We start from the raw sequence: 25,304 nt of genomic DNA, 5'->3' as shown, positions 1-25,304 counted from the left end.
TTTCTCAAGCTACCTAGGTTTGGAACATCATGCTCATATTAGAGGATGAAGATAGAAATTTGAAATGAAACTATAGTCAATATAACTATAACAGGTTATTACGGTAATTAAGTCTGTCAGAGGAGAGCCCCTAAATTTTCAGCATCCTGTCATCACAAATGATAATGTGTCCATTGCTGCTCCCACTAGAGACAGAAGAACACTCCTGAGTGGAGCCTGGCAGTAATACAACGAGGGATTCATTTGGGTTCTATGCAATGTTTGTACTCACTATGCAAAATCCAAGAAGCTGACTATCCTTAAAGTTATTGACAGGCCCCTGTGGGAAACTGCTCTAATTGGGCCACACAGAGTGCCCTGGGCGTGATTTCATTACAGCCTTTAGACCTGCTTTCTAGAGCTCCTCCTCTTCTCTCTGATAAACCATCTCTCTGCCTGTCTGTCCTTAAGCCTCAGCTCAGGTTCACCACCTGGAGGCTTTCAATAGCTAGTGCCCAGGTGTGGTTGTATATATCATGCCTGTTTGGTCAGAGCAGCCTAAAAATGTTGAATTCCAGGAAAAAACAAAACCAAACTTTGGTGGATTGAATTGGCCAATTGTTTCTATAAGTGATCTACCCAGTATTTTTTCATAGAAAGAAAAAAAAAACATATTAAATCTGTGGAATTTTTATTCTTACTGTCGTATCACCCAATTAATGATTGCATGTAAAATTTGCTGTCCTGTGTCCTGGGCTTTTATTCATATAGGACTTGTAGTGTCAACTGATGTAGTGGTACCGGTGTTGACCAACATACCCTATTAGACTGTGTGTTTTCTAAAGGAAGGGATTCTATCATATATATCTTTGAATGTCCAATAGCCAAGATAAGGCCTAGCCCATATTATATACGTACACATGGCTGTTTCCCTAACTGAAATAATTTGTAAAATGACCAGGTTCTCTAAGTTCTCTACAAGCTCCAATTAGTTCACTCAGGAACTGCTGAGGGCTCCATGGGTCCTTTCCTAGGCAGAGATGTGCACTACTTTTAAAAGAAAGTCCCTGAGTTTCTGAAGCTTATCTTCTAATTTTGAAGGTGAAGAAAAGTAATCACCATTCGTCTGGGTTCTTTTGTCAAAGTGATACGCTGACTCTTTGGGATAGTAAAATACCTCAATTTAGAGTCCCAAAATCATGCAAAAAGATGGATTGCATAAATAAGAATTTTAAAAGGACAGAATGAATATGGGCGGTGAACTACTATTTCCGAACATGAGCAGCTAAAATCTGGACATAAATGCATCGTGGACAAGACAGGTTCTGAGCTGTGATCTCAGAGGGGTTGCAGTTTACTGACCACGCAGCTGCTGTGCTGCAGTACGCAGGAATGATCTACTTTTATAAGACGGATCTCCACAAACAGAAGACAATTCCCCTCCCCCCAAAGACCACAGGTGACCACTGAGTGAGCTTCATTCATTCCTCTTGCAAAACGCCACGCGTTGAGAGTTGCTTCTAGCCTGATACTTAATTCTATCTATGTGAAAACGGCATTTCATGAAGAAGGGGTGGGTTCTTAACATGACGTGAGGCATCCTTTGGGACCTTCTCAACCTTCTTGGTTCCTTTCATCTTGCACCCCAGAGGGTCAGCACTAGATCACACCCTATAAAATAAACATGCATAATTCACTTAAGTGAGGAGAAGGACCTTAGTATAAACAACGGAGTCTATTCATTTTCTAATGCTTGGAGTCCCCTTCCCCCAGCACAAGTAGCAGGAGGAGAGGGACCTGCGGTGTTCTATCAGTCTATTATTGGAGCAGATAAATGAATACTATGCTCCAGATTTTCCAATAGCAATTACTATAGTAACACGTGTATAAATACACTTTTTTAGCTATTTTAAACACTTCCCATTCCAATGCTGTTTGAATCACTCAAGAATAGTATATTCAACAAAGTGGATTGCGTGCAGGAAGCACTAATTATTGTGGTTACAAAAACAGATCAGACTAATACTGTATTTCCAGTTTTTCCTATTAATTTTTGGTCAAGTCAGTCTCCACTAGTTCCAATGTAAATGAAAGATGCCTTGCATTTTCTAATCCTTTTTACAACGATGAATTTCTTAAGGTCCTCAAACATCAGAGCTAGCTCTGCCTCAACGAGACTCTCTTTTTCTCCAAAGAGAAAAGATTTTCAAAGCTGTTAACTTTAGTAGGAGACAGTGCATATTAAAGTAAGCTCTGAACTCCTAGCGTTTCTGCCCTGGAGCCTTCATTGCTGTGATGACCACATTTCCATTTAAAAGGACAGAAATGCGAAAGAAACGCAGCCTCTTCCAAGTGCTGTGGCCTGTTCTGCCCTCTAGTCAAGCGGAACGGATCCTGGAAGACCTTGGGCGGCGGGGAGGGGAGAGTTGGGTCCTGTAATTACCCCTGGTCTAAGGTGGTGGCTGGCCCTTCCCCGAGCGAACGCTCGCACAGTCGCATGAGAAACAGTAACGGGCGTCTGCCGCCGCGGAGCTCGCGGGAAAACGGGGGAGGGCCTGGGCGGGGAAGGCTGGCGGCCGGCTGCGGCTGGCCTCGCGGAGCCTCCCGGCGCTGTCCGTCCTGGCGAGCTCCGGGGCTGCCACAGGCAGGCCGAGCGAAGGAGGAGCAGAGCGCGGAGGAAGGCGACTGAGCCGCGCACCCGGCTTTGACGTCGCCCGGCTGCGGCTAGCAGCTCGCGCTCCCTGCACGTAGCGCACAACGTGACCACACACAGCCTTCCTCCTGGCAGCCCGGCAGCCGGTCCGCCAGCTCTCGGCGTCGCCCTCCTCCTCCTCTCCTGTTGGCCTCCGCGGCGCGCACTCCAGCGCACGCCCAGGGATTCCGGCCGGCGTCCAGCCCTGGGCGCTCCGCCGCCCGGCCCGGGGACCCCTGCCGCAGCTGGGGCCCGAGCGGCGGCCGCGCAGCCCGCCGGGTGTCGTCCTCAGGCGGCCGATCCCGCGTTCACCTCCGGATGCCAGCACTACGCTAGCCCAGGCGGGGAACCCCTTCTGCGGCTCCCTCCTCTAAACTCCCGCGGGTCCCGACGGCCCCCACCCCTCCACCTGGCGGGGGCGGCGCAGAAGCCAAGAGGACGCGCGCGGGGCGGGTGAGCTCGCGTAGACGGGTGTGCGGATCCGGTCTCTGCTTCCCTCTCTCGCAAGTGGCGGTGCCTGGACTCTGCCTTCGGCTCCCGGAATTGGTGCGGCCGGCCCGAGGCCCCTCTTCGCTGGTGGGGCGCTGAAGCCTATTTTGGAGAACGGTGGTGGTGGTGGAGGTGGCGGCGGAGGCTGAGGCTGTCGCCCGAGAGAGCTAGAGACGCACACTCTGCGCCCTGTCGGTCCCTCGCCTCCTTCCTCCTCCGCCTCCCTTCCCTTCCTCCCCACCCCGGTCCCCCTAGTCCCACTCCTCCTCCTTCCTCCTCCTCTTCCTCCTCTCCCCGCTCGGCGATGCGAGCCTGTATCGTGTAATAGGATTGGCGTTGCAATGGCAACTGATGGAATGGGGGAAGGCAAGACAGCAGGGCTGGGGGCTCCGGACTGCGGGCGGGCGGGCCGCTGCCGCCGCTTGACGCTCCTCCGGGGACCTTCGCGAGTTACTTTGTAAAAGCGAACACAGGCGAGGAAGCTCCTGCTCTGTGCCCCGAGTCACAGGCCACTTCCTGCTCCAAGGCTGCCCGCGCCAGGCTCGCACCGCTCGGCACCCCCGGCCCCTTGCCCGCGCCCGCCGCCAGCCCAGCGCGTCGCCGCCGCCGCAGCCTCCGCTGCGGAGACTGGAGCCCGCTGCCCTGAAGAACACTTCGCCTCTCGGCTCCCTTTCGCATCACGCCCCCCGCTCCTCCCCGGCGTCTGCGATTTTCCCAGGCGCCCGGTGTGAGTGAGGCGTGCGTTTGTGTGTCAGGGTATTGTGTTGTGGGAGTGTGTCTGTGTGTCTGTGTGTGCGTGCGTGCATGAGTGTGGGGTGTGTGGGGCTCCTGCGCTCCGCTCACGGCCGCGGCCGGGGAAGGACGGACGGACGGCGCTTCCTTGGGCGAGCGGGTCCCGGGCACCTCGGCGCGGCCCGTGAGCGAGTGGAGCGCACTCGCTTGGCCACCGGCCTCCAGAAGGTCCCGCTGCGTCCCCCCTGGGCTGGATATGTTCGTGTTCACGTGAAGATGGATTTAGTGTACGGTCTCGTGTGGCTGCTAACAGTCCTCCTGGAGGGGATCTCTGGCCAAGGAGTGTACGGTAAGTGGAATCGCGACGCTATCGTGACCTTGTGATTCTTAGGCAAGATACGCTGGTGAGCGAGAAAGCACGACTCGCGCAGTCCCGGGGCCCCTCCCGGCGTGGCATTTGATTCACACTCCATCACGTTATTGGGAGCTATAAGGAGACAGCGAGCGCGTTGCGGATTGGGCTGCAAGCCGCTCCCCCAGCACCTCGGCTCGGGCTCGGAGTTGGGTCGAGCCGGCAGCGTTGCACTCCTGCGAACGAGTGGCTTTGCACTTGATTTATCCCTCCTGGGGACCCAAGCTCTACCAGTCTTTGATTTAATAATTTGGCTCCCCGCGTGCCGCGGTGTCGGTGCTGCGGTTTCCCCCGAAGGGAGGCTTCGAATGTGACCCCAGTGCGAGCCCCATTCTTCTCCGCCCCCGTCCCCCCCCCCACACACCTTTTCCTTTTTGTGTGTGAATGCCTAAATGACTTGATTTTCCGGCTCAGGAAGTGGGGTGACAGTTGAGTTGCATTCTGCACCGGCCGTTGCCATGAGCACTGACTTGGGGAGGGGAAAATAGCAGGCAAGATTCTCGGTGCCAGACACAATTAAGAAACATGTTTGTGTGAATGGATGAGCAAATGCATGAATGAACGGGTGGCCACGTCCGCGCGTCTTGGCTCCGGGGCAGGACACCAGCTCACTGCAACTGGAACACAGTCCTAGTTCTCTGGAAAACCCAGGTCTGGACAGGTTAGGACCGGGAGAAGGGCGAGCTTGTTAATTCGGAGGTTTTTAAGTCCTCAGGAGCAAATCCAGGTTCCCTTGCTTGTCAGCAGTTGGCACCCTTGGCTTTCGGGACCGAAAATATACAGTCACGCACACACACCCGGGTTCTGGCCGAAGTGCGTCTTCTCCCGGGACAAGAAGGCGGTGCCATAAAGGAAAAAATAACTTTTGTGATCTCGAGGTATGGTGGTTGATTAGGAGAACAGCCCTTCAGGGGACAGAACTCGCCCACAACTCCCTTAGGGCCAATATCCTGAGAATGTGTGCTGTAAATCCAGCCCACTGTCCACTGTCTCACTCGGGAGTTTGGACCCTAGCACTGCAGTGCTAAGTCAGTGGCAACCCCCGGGGCAAATGGCATGAGTGTGGAAATGCTGGACCTTACCCTGCAGACCCTAGACCTGACTGCGGACTGCGGAGTGGGCGCGGGTACAAGGGGACCTTGAATCCTCAAACTCTGAGATCACCGAGTGCACAGTGGGTGGGTGTTTGAGAAAGAACGCAGGAGATGCGACCCAGCCTGTAATCTCTCCACTGTGTTCTGTCCAGGGCCTAGCAGTGCTGGAGGGTGGCCAGGAGGGTGCCCCCCCCCCCCCCCCCCCCCCCGCCCCCAAGTAGGAGCTCTGGACTCGCGCCAGCAGGGCCTTCTGCCACTCCCCTCTTGTGTCTTCCTAGTTGCCGCCTTGGCTCTGGCCAAGAAACCTTCACTTTATCCCACCTTTGAGCATCTTTATTTCCCTTCTCCTGCTCCCTGGTTCCCAGATGGAACAGAGCTTGCTAAATGGTGGTGGTGGTGGTGTGTACCTATGAGAGAGACGCTGAGACTCCAATCAGGTCCTACCTCTTGGCGGTTGGCAGGCCCTGGGGCCTTGAGGAGAGCAGTGATTTATTTAGTGCTCTTTGAGTTCTGCCAGACTCTGGTGTCCCCAGCAGCTGAGAGTGGCCAGGCTTCCAGAGATGGAGGAATGCTGAAGTTAGAGCCTTCTCAAGGAGCTGTTCCTTAGCATGGGAGAGTCTGAATTCCTTTTAGCCCATGCCCAAGTCTTTCTTTCCCATTTGTTCAGATCATCCCATCAAAAGGAGTTTGTTTTATTATTTTTTAATTGTGTGTATGTATATGTGTGTGGAGGAGGATAATGAGAAGTGAGAAAGATTGGTGGTGCTGGTAGTGGTGGGAATGGCTGGAACTGTCTGGATTAGAAAGACTTGGTTCCATTTTCCTGTTACTTTTTGTAATTCGGATTATGATTCCTGGCAAGTGTCAAATTGGGGAGTGGAAAAGGGTAAGATCTAGGAGTGGAGACAAGTAGAAAACAATAGCATTAGAATAATCCTGTGCCCATGTTGCTTAATAATGAAGGAGGACGCAGTTCTGCTCCTGAACTTCATTGTGATGAAGGTGGTGATCTTTTTTTTGGTTTGTTTGTTTTATTTTAATATTGATATGGTTATTAGTCACTTAGCTGAGAATCGAATCAGCTTTGTGTGCAAATCAGCATCTCTGGTTGTTATAAATGTCAAAACTATTAAGTGCGTGGAAAAATATATTTATCTATGACTTTTCAAATCTGTCTTGCATATCCCAGATGTTAGGTTCTCAAACTGGGGAACCCTCACCTTTAGCATCAGTTTCATCTGGGGACTTATTAGAAATGCAAATGATCAACGTTCCAGACTTTCTAAATCAGAAATTCAGAATGTGGGTCCCAGCAATCTGTGTTCATTACCTCAGGTCATGATTCTGCTGAATGCTCAAGTGTGAGAATCACGGATATAGACTTCAAATTTCCTTGCATCGACTTTGTAAATCTTGACCTTTCTTAACCTAAAGGAGTTTTATTTTTATTTGTGGAAGCATTTATGGGGAAGAGAACAGTTTATTTTTATTTAGTTATAAAACATCGATCAGTTGTAAAGGACATAGACATAAGAGATAGTGTACGGCTATAAAGTGTGTTTTGAACATTTTATCTGAAGAGAAATGGAAGTGATGTATTAAAAAAAGCAAAGCAAGCAAACAAACAAACAAAAAAAACCCAAAAAACACACACAAAAAAACCACACGGCAATTATAAGCAGACTTCAAAGACCTTGATAGGATCTTTGGTAGCGTAAAAACCTCTATCCCTGTATCCCTTTATTTGCCTGTATTTCCAGATGGAAAACCATTCACACTACACAGTAAAAATAGTATTATTACTTAATACTGTTTTCTAGTAGCGAGGTTCAAGAGGATATAAAACTTGTGGGATAGGTAACTTAGGCAAGTCACTTCATTGTAGCCTAATATTATTTACATGATTGGAAACGTATCATTGTAACCTTTCTTTTTTGAAATCGCTAGTCAGTCCCTTCACCCTTCCACTTCTTGGCTGGAAAACTGAGCATGAAATTCAAATATATATTTTTGGTAATTGAGAATATTTTAATGTATGGGTTACGTTGTCTTGAGTTACTGTAATCTTCCCATTGTGCTCAGTCAGCTTGGCACGCACGTGAAGTACTAAAGTGTGAAAATTTCAACTATAGACCTAGAAACTCACTGACATTTATCTGGGAATATTGCTTAACAAACTAACTGCATAATGGCTGAGATTTGTATATGCGTGTGGGGCAGCTGAGTGAGGGAGATTCTCCTTTCATTTATATCTGCCTGTCTACTCTCCACCAATAATTCTGTCATTAAAAAAAATTTTTTACAAATGACATTTTTCCTGTATATTCCTTACATATTATGTATCAGAGATGGCATTGCAGTAATATAAATTATTGGAAAATACTTCTGAAAGAAAGATTACAAAAAAATTTCTTCATAATAGAGCAGCATCAAAAACTAACTTATGTGGACTTCCCAAGACAACTATATTAACTATTTTGATGGATAACACCCATTTGGAGATATCTATATTTATATGGTGTTATAAATCCATTTTTCTGAAGTTACAGATTTTCCCTTCTTGAATTTTAAAAAGTTATTTGTATTCAAATTTTTTTCCTCAAAACATTCTCGTAATTTTAAAATTTTGTTTTACTTTTATTTTTACTCAGTTAACATCAATGAAAACCAAAAGTTATTAAATGGACAATCAACTGGTATCCATTTTGGGCATTATTAATTTTGTTGCACTCTCACTGCATTTGGTTTATGGTAACTGATTAAACACAGTATCAAGAGTTGCAAGGTAAACCTCAGATGTGTGTATACGTACAGAAATACCTAGAGCTGAGGGATCCAAAGCATTTTCCTAGTTTGGGGAGTTTTCTCTGTAAGTCATTCTTTGGAAGTAAATTGTTTGGGCTGTGTAACTGTTTTCTAGAGATTTGTTGATAATGGCATAATACTGAGACTCGTATCTCGTGTAAACTTCTCTTTTTGGCAAGTTGTCTTGCCAAAAAAGGAAAAACTGTTCCACCTATACACACTGTATTTTTTTTTATCTGGCCTATCATACCCTTAATTTCCAAGGAGACTAATAAAAGATTGTAACTGCATTACCACAGGACAAATCACTACAAATGAAAATCAAAATAAAAGTTTATGTCTGAAGAGTTTTTAATGGTAGCCAAATCAACCAATGGCTTCGTGTCCTGAAATAGTTCATGTACTGTCCCTAAATAGCTTTCAAGATATGCTAGAAACAATAAATAGAATAAGTTTATCAAACACATGTGTATGACAAATTAGCAAGCTATATTTCACTTAGTTCAAATAATATCAATTAATCTCATACAATTAAAAATGACACTCCAGGAAGTAGCTGGATAGAAAAGGCTTAGTGGAATTGAGAACCAGGAGATAAGATGGGCAGGAAGCATCTGGAAGCTATTTCAGACTGTCCATGACTTGACTTAAATCTGGATGGACAGATTGACCCAGCAGTAACGGATGCTGTGGAAGGTCAGTTGACCATTACATCCTGTCCTAGGATGTTCTCATACTCACATCCCAAGTGCCCTGAGCTGCAATTTTTGCCCAGTTCTAGTTTGGAGTGAACCTGTGATCAGATAACTGCTTTTGACTGAACACCTATTTAGGGTGTCAGCCTGTGGAAGGAGAGGAAGAGATGAGTGTAATAAATGTTGATGAAAAAAATCAGTCTAAAGTTCTATCACACACAGTCAGCTCTGACCTCTCTTCCTACCCCTCACCCAACTGTCCCTGTGTGCACGCACACACACAGACTCTTTTATCATCACCATCTTGGCCACAATAATGACAAGTGAGAAGGAGGGGAGAGGAACACACGCTAGAATAGGGCTAATCAATTTATTTAGCTTATCTAATCAATTTATTTAGCAATATGTAATAGCAAAAGACAAAGGCATTATGGAATATGTTAATGTCAGAAGTAAGGTGTTAAGACTAAACTATATACATTGATAACAATGTCATGTCAAAGGAGTACACATACATGTAAGTTTTAAGAGATCCCAACATATGTTTACTGTTGATCAAAAATCACTTGGCTAATACACAAATACATCAGTAAGGAGTATCCAAAGCAGTAATAAGCTCTATAGGATAGTAATTATTACAGTAGATGCCAAAAGCTCTCACAACTGGGGGAGAACAACACTGGAAAAGGTCATAAATCAAACCTTGCCACATCTGTAGCTGGAGAGAAACTCAGGCGTCTCCCACACACTGCTTGTTAGTCCCCAAGAATGTTGCTGTTGTCTTTGTTGTGTTGTTGGAAGTCAAGGCATCTTCTGACACTATAAGCTGCAAGCTGCATATAAGTTTTCGAGGTGTTAACAATCTGAAAAATGTTGCTGCTTTTGTCATTGTTGTTGTTGTTAGAAGTTAAGATGTCTTCTGATGTTGTAAGCTACAAGCTGGTTCTGAACCAGAGGCCTGGTTCAGACCTCTCCAGGTTCACGGCTGAAAGTTGGGATATCCCCTGGTGTTGTAAGCTGCATGTTGCTGGAAGTCTTCAAAATGTTGGAATGATGAAAAATCACCAGTGACAAATGACCAAATGACGAAATAATAATTACACTGTCAACTGAGGTCTGTCTTATATATTTTCTCAGATGTACCTTAGAGCCAAGTTTCTTGTTCCTGCCTCCCCCTCCGGGAATGGCCAGTTCCGGGAGGATCCGGCAATTACTGATATGAATATTGCCCATCATGCCCAAGGGACAATTCATCCAGATAAGCAGTATCTACTGTTCTTGCTTGGGGCCATCAGCCCAAGGTCTTCCAAAGCCTGGCAACGTGCCTGTCACGTCGTCCTGAAATAACTTAGCTACTTACTTCTTCACTTCATCTGCTCATGTGGGCGAAACAGACAGAACAAAGAGGGAATTCTCTCAACCCCTGGTCAAGAATTTCTTTAACCCTAAGCTAACCATCACCTCACAGCACAGGCAGAACAACAAACATCATCTCATGTCTCTCCTACTTGAGAGAATGAGACCAAACAGAAAACCTCATCTCATGTCTCCCCTGCTCGGGAGACTGAGACCCAAGGGGGACAGAAAAACAACCTCATCTCATATCTCCCCTGCTTCGGAGAACAAGACCAAAGGCGGAGTTTACTCAACCCCTGATCACAGCACGTGTAGGAAGATAAAAACTAATAAACAAAAGCTCACATCAACCAATGAAGGCAAATTTTCCTCAACATCTACCCAACAGTCAACATCACAAGGAAAAGTGGGCCATTCTTTGTATCTTGGGAGTATTTTTGTCTGTTCAAGGTTGTCTTTGCTAGTCATGTTTTGGAGAATTCACGGGCCAAATGAGCAGATTATTTTATACAGTGTTACTTGCTTATGTCCTTGGGGAAGCCCCTAAATGGCTTATTATGTATTTTAGATTGAGCCGGTTGTACATCAAATCTAAGGAATCATTTTCTAGAGAATAAATCAGAATGCCAACCTTCGGATAATTAGGCTTCAGAGGTAAAAATTTAGAGATGAAGCACTTCTGGTGAATAAATGTCACAAAAGAAATCCAAGGAAGGCATTTTTCTTGATCTTGATTTCTTGTCTTAATTTAAGTGCCTCTGGTTCTGACGCTTTTTATTGATATTGTAAAATGATTTTAGTTTTTGTTTCACAAGGCGGGTCACCTGAAGCCTTTTTGAGAAGCAGGGTACAAGCAACATTTTCTGAAAAAATAAAACTTACTATTTGAATGTGCTTGGGGTAGGGCTAATGGGATGCAAGTCATAGCATGAGTGTTATGGGTTCGTTGTACGTCTTATTAAGACAGTGTTAGGAGCCGTGGTGGTCTCGGGTTGCTTTTCTACTACGGAGGTGATTCATCTCATGTTCTCTTGCCTGGTCCTCATGCTTTGGGGAAAGTGTTGAAGGAATTGGGCTGAGGGCTTACTACCCACAAAGACAAATAGATGTACCTGCCTAGTCGTGGAACTGAGCTCTAGAGCTGGTGACCTTCAGCAGCTGCAATCAACGAAAGGAATGTGCCATCAGCTCTGAGTGGAACTGGGGTAGGTCTTACTCTCCTTTTGGGCTATTTTGGAAGGACAACTGAAGTATTATAGTGAATGCAATTCAAGTATGAATAAGTGGACACTTTTAGCTTCGTTGGAATTGCCGTTAACTGAAGAGTCCCACAAAATGAAATTTCATTTCTTTGCTTCAGTGACTGTCAATGTAAATATGTTACTTAGAGCAGACTGAATAAATTATTGCATTCATAGAAAACTGTATCCTATTTTTATTTTCAAATCCAATTAATAAACTTTTGGTTCTGTAAAATCATAAACTTGCGAGAAGAGACTTTAAAATGACATTAAATCATTCTATCATTTAAGACACAATAGCTTTTACATTATATCAGTCAGATGGTGGTCCTATGTTGTTTGTGAGATTTCTTTCCAGAAGAAAATTTCACAGCTTTTTTTCCCAGAGCCCAGGCACATTCATTGGAGATATATCATTGGAGATATATATATATATATATATTGGAGATTTTATATATATATTATATATATATATATATATATATATATATATTTTGCCTACTTATTAAAATCCTTCGTACTCCATTATTGAGGCATGTGCTAAGGTACTTTCCATTTTTATACCATATAATTTCATTTTCTTTCTTAACTATACCACCTTGCATTGATTCCAGTTAAGCCTTTTTGGATTGTTTTCTTACCACTTTCCCAAGATACTATGACGTTTCTAATCTTGGTTTTTAAAATGTTCTATTTCATTTCCTGTTGATGTCATTGATTGAATTTGGTAAGAACGGTGATTTCCATTTTGTAGTCCAAATCATACATTTCCCAGGAGTTTACAATCACAGAAGAAGAGGATTTTAAATATGAGGAACATTTTTTTTTTTGGTTATTACACATTTACTATAAATTATTAATGATGTATTTTGATAGGAGCAAAGGTATTAGACTTTATGATGTAACTTACTTTTTTGTTTTTTAGTGTGCTACCTCTACAACTTTGCATAAAAATAGGAGACATCAGTTTCTTGTTGTCCCCAGTCAAAACCATTCTAAGGACTGTTCTGTGGTTGACAGATGGGGTCAAGTACCATATGTTACCATGTCTGCAAGCAGCATATTTCTTTTCTTATTTTGTTATAATGAGAGTGGGAAGGATGAAAATAATTGAGTGATTCTGTGGAAAGGGAAACATGTCTGTCTGAAAGAGGAAGGGTTGATTCCTAGCTAGGCCTCCCAGAGTCCAGAAGGACTGTGCAAAAGGCAGGAGAGATCTCAGAGAGGGAGGAGAGTTAGAAATCGTATGCTAGCCTGAAACGGCTGCAAGAGAAAACATCTGCCCTTTAAGTAATGGCAAAACTGCAAAATAATTTTTTTCTGAAGTAATTAGAACTTTGCTCATGTGCATCAAACAGAGGAAGAAAAAAAAATGTTGTTTGACTGAAGGACATGTTCAGGGAGATTTTTTTTGGTCTCCTGAAAGGGAAAGATGTGGGGATATAGGAACTCTTAAATGGAGCCTGTGGTCCCGGTAGACCAGATTATCCTTCCTGTTAATTAATTGCATGGCTCCGGTACATATGGAGAGATAGACACAGATTAAGGATCGGGCATTATCTGTTTTCTGAGTGGAACTGTGAAATGGATCCATGCCTTGCCTCAGACAGACTTTCTACTGAAGAAGAAGAGGCTCCAAGGAGTGTTTTGAGAAGGACAGAAAAGTCTGAAGAAGGTACTTATCAGAAAACGTGACCAGTGGGAATACTCCACAGATTCTGGGCAGAATTAGGTTAAGTTCTGCTAACTTCAGTCTACAAAGTAATATGTAACTGCTATGGATAACATTTTGCTATGTGGTAAGGGCTATGAACTCAAGAGTTTTATAAGTTAACGGAGACGATAAAGCTTAGAAAAACAAACAAAATAAGGCTCTGAGATGTATACAAATGTTTGTGCCTACACAAAAGAGAGCAAGTATAGAGAGTGTCATGGTTGGAGGAAACTTGAAAAAACTGGTACATTATGGGTTGAGCCTTGAAAGAGGTTGGCATCAAAAAAATGAAGGAGGAGGAAAGGGAATTGCTACCGAATGGATCCCACCTGTACAAATGGTGGTGCAGAAAGAAAAAATAACCTTGGGATATGTGTTCAACAAAGTCTAAGCAATTTATGCAAAATTCACCCCAACTAGAAAGATGTATCTGTCATTTAACCTATGCACCCTCCCACTTTCTCCTTACCCCCGCCCCCCCGCCCCCGGCAAAGTCTGTAAGTCTGCGAAATAAATTTCATCCTGTGATACTCTGGAACTTGCTCAGATATTTATGACCTCCAAAATTCTGGGTTCGTGTGTGTTCAATTTAAAGCCAACTGACCTGCTCATCAGAATATAAGACAGTTGTCTCTCAAGTTCCTGTGTGATACTGAACCCTCCCTAGTTCTAGGCAAACTTGGGAAGCTCTGAACCTACGTACATAGCAGCTGCTTTTGGAGTTAAAGTCAAAGACTTTCAAAGCGTTTTTAGAATGCCTACTATTTAGAGGCTGTGGACTATGGGTCCAGAATGCCTTAAAGTGTCATATGTTGTTCTTTACAAATGTACAAACACTGAAATGAATTGCCCTTATGAAAAGAGAGGTATGTGCTTTCATTATTGGTTTTTATTCTTGTGCAAGGCAGCACGATGTGGTTGAAAACTGTTGGGAAAACTTGGGCTTTCTTCTTGTTCACCTGCGGCTTTACTGTATTACCACAAGCAAAAATCTTAATCTCTCTATCCCTCAGTATCCACATCTAATAAACTCTTAGGGAAGTGGAAGTATGCCTTTATTTTTATACCTGTATTTAAGGTAGAGTGCATGGAGAGTTTCCTCTGTCTTCTTAAAAGATGTTCTAACATTTTTTTAAAGGCATTTTTTAGCGTTGCAGATGCTCTAGCAATTGGACCTCATAATAGGATTGCCATTTGGTCTTAGAACAGTGTAAGGGGCTAGGAATATTTTTGAAAAAATATTCCAGTGTGTCAGTCTAGCAGAAAATTACTCCAGTGGTATATTTTTAAACAGTATATGTAATATTCATATGCGCATGAAAATGCTATTTGATACTGTATCTTGTATGCACATGACATGTAGCTGTTAATTATTTCTCAGGCTAGACTCCTTCTCTCAATCTACCCAACCCTGGAGGTTTTCCTTCTGCTTCTTAATGGTGAGAATGGTGGTACAGAGCTGCAATCCCCCTCATTTAAAAGCTCCAAAGAATATTAGTGTGACCTAACATGTGTATATTCAAATATATGCATACATCTTGTTTTTGTATCAAGAAGCAAGAATAGTCTCAATACCCTGCCATTTTGAGACCAATTGAAACATAGCAGTAGATAAAAACAGTCCATCCAAATGGAAATATGTGTATACAGAGGGTGTCAAAAATGTATACACATTTTAAGAAAGGAAAAAACTGTATAAAAATCATAATGCTCAATATATACCGATAACAAAAGATGAACACAAGTCTCCTTTGACTTCTGCCTTAACAAGAGGTGCTCCAAGTGGTTACCTTCAGCGTAAATTTGATACATTTGTTTTCCTTTCTTACAATGTGTATACATTTTTTGGCACCCTCTGTGTGTGTGTGTGTGTGTGTGTGTATACGTGTATGTATATATGTGTATAAGAATACTTATAACTGATAATTTAAAAATAAAAACAAAATGAGAGTAAATCATTAAATGGGGCTATCACAAATTTATTTTGTAAGATCTTATTTTCATTAAAAATTGATTTAAATTGCTGTGACCAAAATGACTCAAATTTCTTACCTACTCACCTAATCGTTTAACAAAATCTTTAAATTAGAATTAAGTGAAAAGACTAGGACTTTATTCAACATTAAATTGTAACTACCTACACAAGAAAGCATTTTTCTATTAAAGCATTTGAGTTATCCTTAGCAAACACTTACTTTCTATTTTTTGAGGTTGAAAGGTAGTTTATGTCAATCATTCCTATTCATATAACAATTAGATGGGAGAAATTAATTAGGTTAGTCTTCTGAGTGTCAGAATATGTGAGCTAGACATTGGTTAGCAACACTGGTCAGGTACTCTGTAACCAAACCAGAAGGTCGTCTTTTTCAGGACTTGAAACAGACAACAAAATTATTAGTTGAGTATAATTTTTCTCATTATGTGGAATGAACAATATTGACTTTGCCAAACAAGCCGTCTTAAGCATATACACACAGTAGACTGATATGCACAGATTTAACTGGCGTGTAGTTTTGGAGTTATCAGTCTTACCTCCATATCTCAGAATTGGTGAAGTAGTTATCAAGATTCTGATTTTAAAAAAAAATTATGCTGATTCAGAACTTGTGTCGTTTTCCATGCTTTATTCTATACCATTATTGTGATTCTCCCCTCCTTTCGTTCCCTTATATTTTTCATTTGGTTCATGTTTTCAAACTGGACCACATGTACCCTTTCCTTGATCGCAGCTGCTAGATTAATTTTGAAGTTGTCTTAGTTCACAATTAATCAAAGTTCAGCCTTTGGCTATTTTGTCCTTCCTTTGTCATGTATAGATTCATCTAAGTATGATTGCCTAAGGAGGCACAACTCTCTTCCATTATGACCCTTCCCTGCAATAATGTAAGTGACATAATGACATCATCACTGTGAAGACTGAGATTTAGGAATTTCCCATTCATTTCCTTAAGACAAGAATAACTCGCAGTAGGCTGCAGCCTGAAATAATCTGCCTTTTTACTCAGAGGCTACTTATTCTCTGATGATTTCCTGTGCCTCACCATTAGACATCCCTCCAACTGCCGCTGCTGGGGTTGAAAAGGGCCTTCTTCCTGCTCACTGTGATTTCGTGATTTTACTATTGAACTCTATTATATAATTTTGGGTAATATCTCAAAAAAACCTTTAACTTGTTCTTTTTTTTTTGGTCATCATTGAAAACTTGCTTGTTAAACCTTAATTCTCTAAGCTTACTTATGTAAAAACCTTTATGCTTAATCACTTCTCTAGTTTCAGAATGTATATATATACACACACATATACCATGTTTCCTCGAAAATAAGACCTAGATGGACAATCAGCTCTAATGCATCTTTTGGAGCAAAAATTAATATAAGACCCGGTATTATATTACATTATATTATATTATATTATATTATATTATATTATATTATATAAGACTGGGTCTTATATTAATTTTTGCTCAAAAGATGCATTAGAGTTTGTCCAGGTAGGTCTTATTTTCAGGGAAACAGGGTGTATATATATATATCAAATGTTTATTTGTATATAGAGTATATATTCATATATATTAACTGTCTATTTAAGTATGTGTGTGTTAGTGTGTGTCTATTCATGGAGTAGGTTTCCTGGTAGTCACTGAATTTTAGGTTAAGCTTCAGGAATTGAATGGCGTTCCCACTTCCCTTGAAAAGCTGACTCTGATTTAGTGTTGACAGTAGGGTTTGCAATCTCTCACCTAACATTTATTTTGTTTTCAAAATCTTTTATGATGCGTTCATGTTCGTATTGTTCACCAGTTCACATTACCTTTACAAACTCATGTTACTTTTCTTTCCTTTTATTTGTTTTCAATTGACAGGAGAGAGATGTTTCTTAGCTGTATAACAGCAATACAGGTGCAGTTTATTTTACCTGCACGGCGGTGATGTGTACACTTGAAGCCCAGCCTTGCAGGTATGCTCTGAAGACCATCCCTCCCACTCTGGTGGTCAGGTCTTACACTGGTCTTTTCTTCTTTTTAAAAGTGAGTTTGGGGTGCATCGAAACATCTTTATTCAACTGTGGATAATCAAATACATCCACAAACCAAACTGTAGTTACTTGGATCCTCTGCCTTTTTCCTATTATTGAAAAATAATCAAACATAGGATATAATAAGTTTTTCATAAATAATTTCCATTTATCAAGTGCTTCCTCCATGCCACATCTTATACTATGAGTTTCATATACATTATGTCATAGTCTAATCTTTGAATGAGATAGATGAGGAATCTGAAACTCATAAAGTTTAAGTAACTACCATATAGTCACTTGTGGCTGAATTTGAAATCAAATGTGAATGTATGTACAGTAAATGTTTGTTATATGTTTTATTAATTATATTCATTATGTAAGTGTGATTAAAATATACAAGTTATCTGGCTTGTGTTGTGCCATTCATGAAACTTATCTCAAATAGTATATATTGGGAATGCAAATTGGATGATAAATTTTAGATCTTTGCCTGAGAAATGTGTATATATATATATATATATACACACACACACACATTTATATATACACATAATATCAGCACTTTATGTCATGCAGTTTTCTTTCTTGAAAAGGAAAGCTATGATTTATAACTTGAGTTTTTTGAAATTGAAATGCCCATACCAAGTACCAGGGCTCTCTCTGGTATAATTTATTTTTGGACTGATAGGATATTTTAAGCTTATTCATAATTAGTGACCTGTAAAAATGAAGCAACAGCTCTTCTAGATATTCTACAGAAGTAGTTATATTTCTTCATGTAACATAGTAGGCGTGTGCTAATAAAAAATAACCATTGTCAAGTGTACTACTCGGTTTTCCCCAGGCTGATTAATAATCACTGGCCTTGGTTAAGATTGATAGTTAAATGTCATATTTGGCCTGATTTTTGCCTTGAGTTTCCTCCGGGTATTGCTTGGGCATTTTTTGCACAGAGTTAATTGAGGAGACTATTTCAGTGGGTTTCTTTTCTTGAAAATCTTGTTGTGCTCAAGAGGACAGTTGATTGCAAGCTCTGCTCTTAGCTCCAATGAGTTCGTCAAACCTCAAAGCTTACAAATTAGTGCAGTTTAGTGATTTGTTTTAGACTCTTAGCTACAGCATTTGCTACGATAAAGGTCATTTTTTCCTATGCTTTTTGAATGCAGTTATTGTGTCATATAGTATAACCCTGTACCATTCTGACTATTGTGAGATTGATACAGAAACTGCTTCGATAGGAAACCATTTCAAGAGAGAACAGGAAAGGTATTATATTCAGCTGTAGTGCCATGCATTTCTAAGCAGCTGATGTTTTCTTTAACTGATAACCACCCCTCAAATTTTCAGAGGCAATTGAGCCTTTGGAACTTTAACTCTTACTTCGTCTGGCTGCAAGAACAGTGCCCTGAAATTCCTTATACATTCACATCTCAGAATTGGGAATTCATTAATTTTATAGTACAACTGTGTTGGTATGGTTATAGTTTTCAAGTCAGACTTTTAAGAAAATGGGGAAACATTGATTTTGTGATTTTTCTCTAAACAGTGACTTCTTCATACCTGAGCCAAATACTTGAAACTAGTGGGATATGACTTTCTTCACTCTGAAGATTGTGATAATATTGTCGAATAGAATGGATCATCATTATTTTGTAATCTAAGAATCTCAAACTGCAAGACTTTTAAAGGAATAGAGTAAAAGATGAGTCAAATCAAAGTTCAAAACAGTTTAATCATAGATTTTATGTTTTTATTACCTCACACACTGGACATATATTTTGGAGTACTTCCAGAATATACTGCACACTGTTTTTACATCTGTTTCTATTTTTGATTTTTGTATTTTATGATACCTTAGATGCATACTCTTATTTTGGATGAAGGTGGATAATATCTTAATAATTGAGGTATAAAATAATATACCTTTGATTTAAGTACATTTATATGTTATGGTGTATCGTTTCACTCAATATTGTTTAAGCTTAATAATAATTAATGGGATTCTAAAAAACTGGAATAGAGATTCTTATAAACAAAGTAAAGGATGAAATATCATATGAACCTGAAAATACAATTTAAATATCTTTATTTGTGATAAAAGTTGAAATCTACATATTTTTAAAGATTATTCTAAAATTGCTCTAAGAATTTTCTGGTGGCTTAACTATTGACTGCTTCTCATTCATCATACATAGCTGTCATCCTCCTGACAGTATGACATGGCAGAGGTTTTCTCATTATTAATGGAAGACTCAGCATTTCTTCAGATGGGAAGTTATTGATAAAGCAAATACATAAACACAGTAAAGCAAACTTCGCGCATACGATTGTTCTGCTCTGGGGGATTAGATTTGAAGTTGCTTGGGGAGGAGCAAGTGAGTTAGCCTGGTGTAATATTGGCCTAGATTTATTGTTATTACAAGGAGATAGGTGGGCCAGGTCATGGGAACTAGTAGGCTGGATCCAGGCAGGATGAGGGGTCTGCATGTAGCGGTTGGCTTCCCCAGGACACTGAGACTGAGAGGAAGATTTGCATGCAGGTGGTTTATGAGGGGAATGCAGGTCTTGGGAACAATACCTGGAAGGGAGGCAGGGAGGGAGGGAGCCTGGACTGAGCAGAGGGATCAGTTGAACTGTGATTCAGTTGCAGCAGAGTTCTAAACTGAGCGCATGAGGTACTGTGAAGCTGGGATGGACCTGCAAGTATGTTCCAGGTAGAGGTTTGATTTTCCCTAGTTTCTAGAGAGCCCAGAGATAATGAAGCAGTATGTACACTCTGCCTTCCCCCGCCCCAAATAACCAGTGGTCTTGGGAAAAATTTAAAATTCCTCATTGTCATATATCTGACCAATCATATATTTGGTTTTCAGGGGGTGGTTATGGACTAAATTGTGTCCCCCAAAGTCCTATGTTGAAGCCATAACCCCCGATGTAACTGTATTAGGAGGTAAGGCCTTTAAGGAGGTAAAGTTCCATGAGTTATAAGGGTGGGAACCTAATCCAGTTGGGCTGGTGTACTTATAAGAAGAGGAAGAGACATCTAGAAGGCACACACACAAAGGTGAGCTCACAGCCAGAAGGTGGCCCCATCACAGGCCAAGGAGAGAGGCCTCTGGAGAAACCATCCCTGCTAGCACCTTGATCTTGGACTTCCAGCTTCCAGAACTGTGAGAAAATAAACACCCCCAGTCTGTGGGATTTTGTTAGGGCAGCTCTTGCCGAGTAATACAGGGGTCAATAAAAGAAAGTGACCACAATAGCACAAATCTGTCCCCCTTTCTAGGAATAAAAAACAGCCTGTCCTTTGATCCCCTTTGCTACCACATGCCACATTTCTGGCATTTCTGTTTCACCCAGTAAGGGTGTCCCAGGCAAGCCAAGTGTGCATGGCTGTCCTAACGCCAATATTGCACTATTTCCTGCAGTCCTCACCAGGGTGTTAATAATGCTTTATGCTGCATCCATATCAAAAAACATTCCGTTATCCAGCTTTATTTCCGTTCCCACCTTAATCCAACACCCTCGGAATCCATTCCCCTCCATACTCTGCCAGCTCCTGCTAGTACTTATTGGCTAAATCCACTTCTTTCAGACAGTAGTGTCTTTCTTGGCAGTTTTAACACCCCCATGGCTGGGTTATGTTGTGACTTAACCCCAGTTATTGGATTGGCTACCAGTAGGGGGTTTCAAGGTAGAGTCTATGGAAGAAAAGTGCTGTCTTGCCAGGCTGATGTCAGTGAACTTTCAGTTATCCAACTTTACTTTCTGCTCCCTGTTGACCCAGCATCCTCAGAGTCTATCCCGAAGTTACCTTACTGACCCAGCTGGCCATGTTGGCCAGGTCCTGTGGGCCACTGTCCCCTCTTCCTTTGGCAGGCTCAGCGCCTCCCCAGGTAGTTAGGCTTGCCGGAGAAGACGTGGTGGCAAATCTTGGGTGGACTTGTGTCCTCTTGCACAGAATTGTCGTCTGAATTGTCTTCAAGCAAGGAGGAAGGAAGAAGCACTAGTCTGGAATAGAAGGTTGTGTCGCTTCCGTAGGCACACACAGTCCACGGGACCCTGATGATCAACACCGAGTGCATCAAACCAGATGTTCGTTTCAAGTATCCAGGGCTCCACATCTTCCCATCTTTCTTAGCTGTAGCAGACTTTTCAGATGAATTCAACTGTGTCTAGAACTCCTAACCTTCGAATTAAGTCCTGGACCTGACCCTCTGGATTTATTTTACACTGTGTTTGTAGGAGATGAGATTATTTTCATTTATTGATATGGAGGCTTTGTGGCTTTCACACTTCACCTTGAATTGATGATTGCATTAGTTTTTTTATTGTTATTGTAACAAATGACCACAAACTTAGTGATTCAAAGCAATAATTCTTTTTCACAGATCTGTAGGTTAGAAGCTTGACACAGGCCTTGCTGTCAAATCAAGGGGTCAGCAGGGCTTTGTTAATTTCTGGAACTTCTAAGGGAGAATCTATTTACTGTTCTTACCGCGTAGATGCTGTCCACATGTATTGGCTCATGGCCCCCATTTTCCATCTCCAAAACTAACAAGCTTGCATTTCTCTGTGCCTTTCTTCTGTAGTCACATCTCACTCTGACTCTCCTCTATTTCTACTTTCTTCCACTTTCCAGGATGTTGTGATTACATGGGATCCACCCTGATGATACAGGACACTCTCTCTACTTTAAGGTCAACTGATTAGCAAGCTTAATTACATCTGCAACCTTAATTACATCTACAACCTTAATTCCTCTTTTCCAAGCAACCTAGTATATTCACAGTTTGTGGGAACTAGGATGTGGGCATCTCTGGGTGGGGGAGGGCACTATTCTTCCAAACACTGTAATAAATCAATGTCAGCCTTCCGTTGTCTTTCTCAAATGCATGGGTAGTCCCCAGTAATAACTGCCGATTTCTATATTGCCTGTAATTACTACTTATCCCAAGCTCTGAAACATCTGAGACATTGCATACACCTTCCTCTGGTATATCATTCCCATTCATCTAGGCAAGGCAGATAAAGTTATGTAAAGCTCAAACCACAATAGTCATAGATCTCAGCAAATGTAAGCAAAGAACTGTTGCCTCCAGCATATTCCCTCAGTAAATGATATCTATTCTCCTTGGAAATTTGTTGTTACTGTCTTGTTTGTATTTCTTGTACTGTGTTCTATAGAAAATGATTTTTTTTATTCTTAAGGACCTTAACTGCGGCAATTTCGATCTCCAAAAGGTGTGTATATATATATATATATATATATATATATAATATTATATATTTTTTTTTTTTTTTTTTTTGCCATCTAAGATTCTTACTGGGTGTTGAGGCTCTGTTTGCCAGGATATCATTCATACCCACTTGGCTCCGTGGTTGGAAGTTAGGTGGTTGAAAATGGGGAGGAGATGGTTTGTCAGAGAGTACTACCTCCTCTTCTGCTCAGATTTCCAGTCACTCCATGTCATATGATAAGAATCTTGGCCACACATGCCAGCTCTTTAGGGACTTTAAGTTCCTGATTTCCGAGTCTGAGTTATAGTCCTTATTCATTTTCACTTTTTTGAAAAAAATTAAAGGTGATAATTTATCTACTATCCGTGATCAATTACTGGAGCAGTGTGTGTGTGTGTGTGTGTGTGTGTGTGTGTGTATGTGTGGTGTGTGTGTGTGTGTGTGTGTGTGTTAGGAAGATCTTTGTAATTTTAAAAATTATTAAAGAATTATAAGGTACTATTTTTTTACCCAACCACCATTAACCAGAGTGATTTGATGTTTTATAAGACTTGTTTTCCCTCAAGAAATAATTATGTAATCTTGAAATAATTTTAATGTTTTTAACAATTTATAAGTTTGTTAATTTAACATGGATCAAAGTCTAATTCTACTCTAGTTAAGAACATGTAAATATTACAATTTTTGAATAAATTAATATTTACAGATAAAGGATAATTACTCTGTGAGTTTTCCACCATTGGAGTTAATCTTGTTTATATAAAATTTAAGAACATTTATGTGTCATCTGATACTTTTATTGGTTGTTATATACTATATTTAATGAAATTTCAGATTTCTCTGTGAATAATTTATTATGTTTACATAGAATTTTTGTTCTTAGGAATAATAAATGAGAATATTGGCCATATTTAAGTGTTCTATATATAACCTTCCAGATTTCAAAGAATTTGTGATGTTTCAATGGTACCTTATTGTAAAGGAAAAGAATAACTTTCTAACAAAGAAATCTATTTCTTAGATAACACTTCTCTGTATCTTTTGCGAGTTCTTCATCTTCTCCTTAATCACCAGATATTAGAGATTCTCAAGTTCTGTCCTCGTCCCTCTTTTTTGCTCACTCTGCACCCTCTTGCCTTAGGCAGTTTAAGTACCATCTTGTCTGATGACTTTCAAACTTACACTTCATATCAGATGTTTGCGCTGAGCTCCAGACAGTATATGTAACTGTCTCTTTCACATTTCCATTTAGCTTGCTCAAAGTTATCAAAATATGTCAAAAGCTGGACTCTTGATCTTTGTCTAAATCTTCTCCTCAGCCTTCTTCTCATTAAAGGTCACCCATGTCTATACAATTGTTCATATCATCCATCTAAAATCATACATGACGCAGCTCTCTCCTTTATGCCACTGTGACCCTTCTGTCACCTTCTTTGTGGATCAGGTCTGCAAAGCATGTCTCCAATGTACTACTGACACCCCCAGGTCCATGCTTGTTTATATTTTGTCTCTGTAGTTGCAGTAATTTCCTATTTCGTCTCCTCATCTCCTCTGTGAACAAGCCCATGTACCTCCATATGCACTTCCATACATCAAGCCTGCGTGATTTTTAAAAACATAAATCAGATTATTTCACTTCTCTACTTCTAAAAATATTCAGTGATTTCCCATTCTTCTGAAGATAAATTTAAAACTCTACTGCCATCCTTACATATTCAAGATAGGGGTCCTGCCCACCTCTGTAGCTTCATCTGCAATTGGCTTCTCTCTTTAAGTGTTGGGTGGAGACACAGTTGTTTTTATTTCATCCCACAAAATACATCTAAGATCTTTCTTCAGAGTCATTGTACAGTGCTTATCCCTTGCTCTGAAATTTTCCTCTCTGTATTAGTCAGGGTTTTCTAGATAAACAGATAAAATAGGATATCTATATATCTATCTCTACCTCTACCTCTACTCTCTCTCTCTCTCTCTCTCTCTCTCTCTCTCTCTCTCTCTCCCTCATCTATCTATCGCTCTACACACACACACACACACACACACACACACACACACAGAGATCTGTTATAAAGACTTGGCGCATGTGATTTTATAGGCTGACAAGTCCCAACAACTGCAGTGGGCAAGCAGGAGACCTAGAACAGGAAAGGGTGTCGTTCTAACCCAAAGGCCCGCAGACTTGAGACCCAGGAACAGCCACTTTTTCAGCTCAAGACTGAAGGCAGGAGAAAACCCAAGTCCAAGCTCAAAGGCAGGCAGGCAGGGGGAGTTTCCTCTTATTTGAGAGAGGGTCAGCCCTTTGTTTTATTTAGGCCTTCCATTAATTGGATAAGATCCACCAACATTAGGGAGGGCCTTAATGTTAGGGCCCTAACTGCTTTACGCAGTTTATCGATTTAAATATTAAATGCATCCAAAAACGTATTCACAGAAACGCTCAGAATAATGTTTGACCAAGTATCTGGGCACCAATAACCCAGTCAGTGTTGCACATAAAATTAACCATCACATTCTCCTTCCCCACTCCTAGTCCTTCTTCCTAATTCATCCTAATTTAACTCTCAGATTAAAAACAGAGTAGCCCTCTATGATCACCCCATTGATTTAAATTTAAGTCCATTGTTGAGCTTCTCATGACTTCCTATATTTTATCTATAAGTTCTGATCACAACTTCTTATTCTGTACTTATCTGTGAAATAATTTGGTTGATATGAATCCCCACTAAGCTGGGTGACCTAGAAGGACAGGGATTCCTCTGCCTTGTTCACCATTTATACCTAGAGCACTTTGTAGTTTGCCTTACATGCAGTTATTTCATTGGGGCTGGAGAATGCATGGA

The 25,304-nt window shown here is 41.3% G+C and overlaps 1 protein-coding gene across 1 annotated transcript in view; it reads left to right on the top strand.

Moving 5' to 3' along the window:
• Window positions 1–3,799: 3,799 nt before the first annotated feature.
• MDGA2 (MAM domain containing glycosylphosphatidylinositol anchor 2) overlaps window positions 3,800–25,304 on the top strand; it is an 806,109-nt gene continuing 784,604 nt past the window's right edge. Inside the window, exon 1 of the mRNA XM_033109651.1 lies at window positions 3,800–4,241. Within this exon, the coding sequence (XP_032965542.1) occupies window positions 3,965–4,241 (277 nt within the window). The 5' untranslated portion in view covers window positions 3,800–3,964. The remainder of the gene's footprint in view (window positions 4,242–25,304) is intronic.

The sequence above is a fragment of the Rhinolophus ferrumequinum genome, chromosome 6 (genome assembly GCF_004115265.2).
Source record: "Rhinolophus ferrumequinum isolate MPI-CBG mRhiFer1 chromosome 6, mRhiFer1_v1.p, whole genome shotgun sequence".
In the NCBI taxonomy this organism is placed as follows: Eukaryota; Metazoa; Chordata; class Mammalia; order Chiroptera; family Rhinolophidae; genus Rhinolophus; species Rhinolophus ferrumequinum.
Note: the sequence above shows the minus strand (reverse complement) of the source record. Positions and strands in the feature narration are given on the sequence as shown.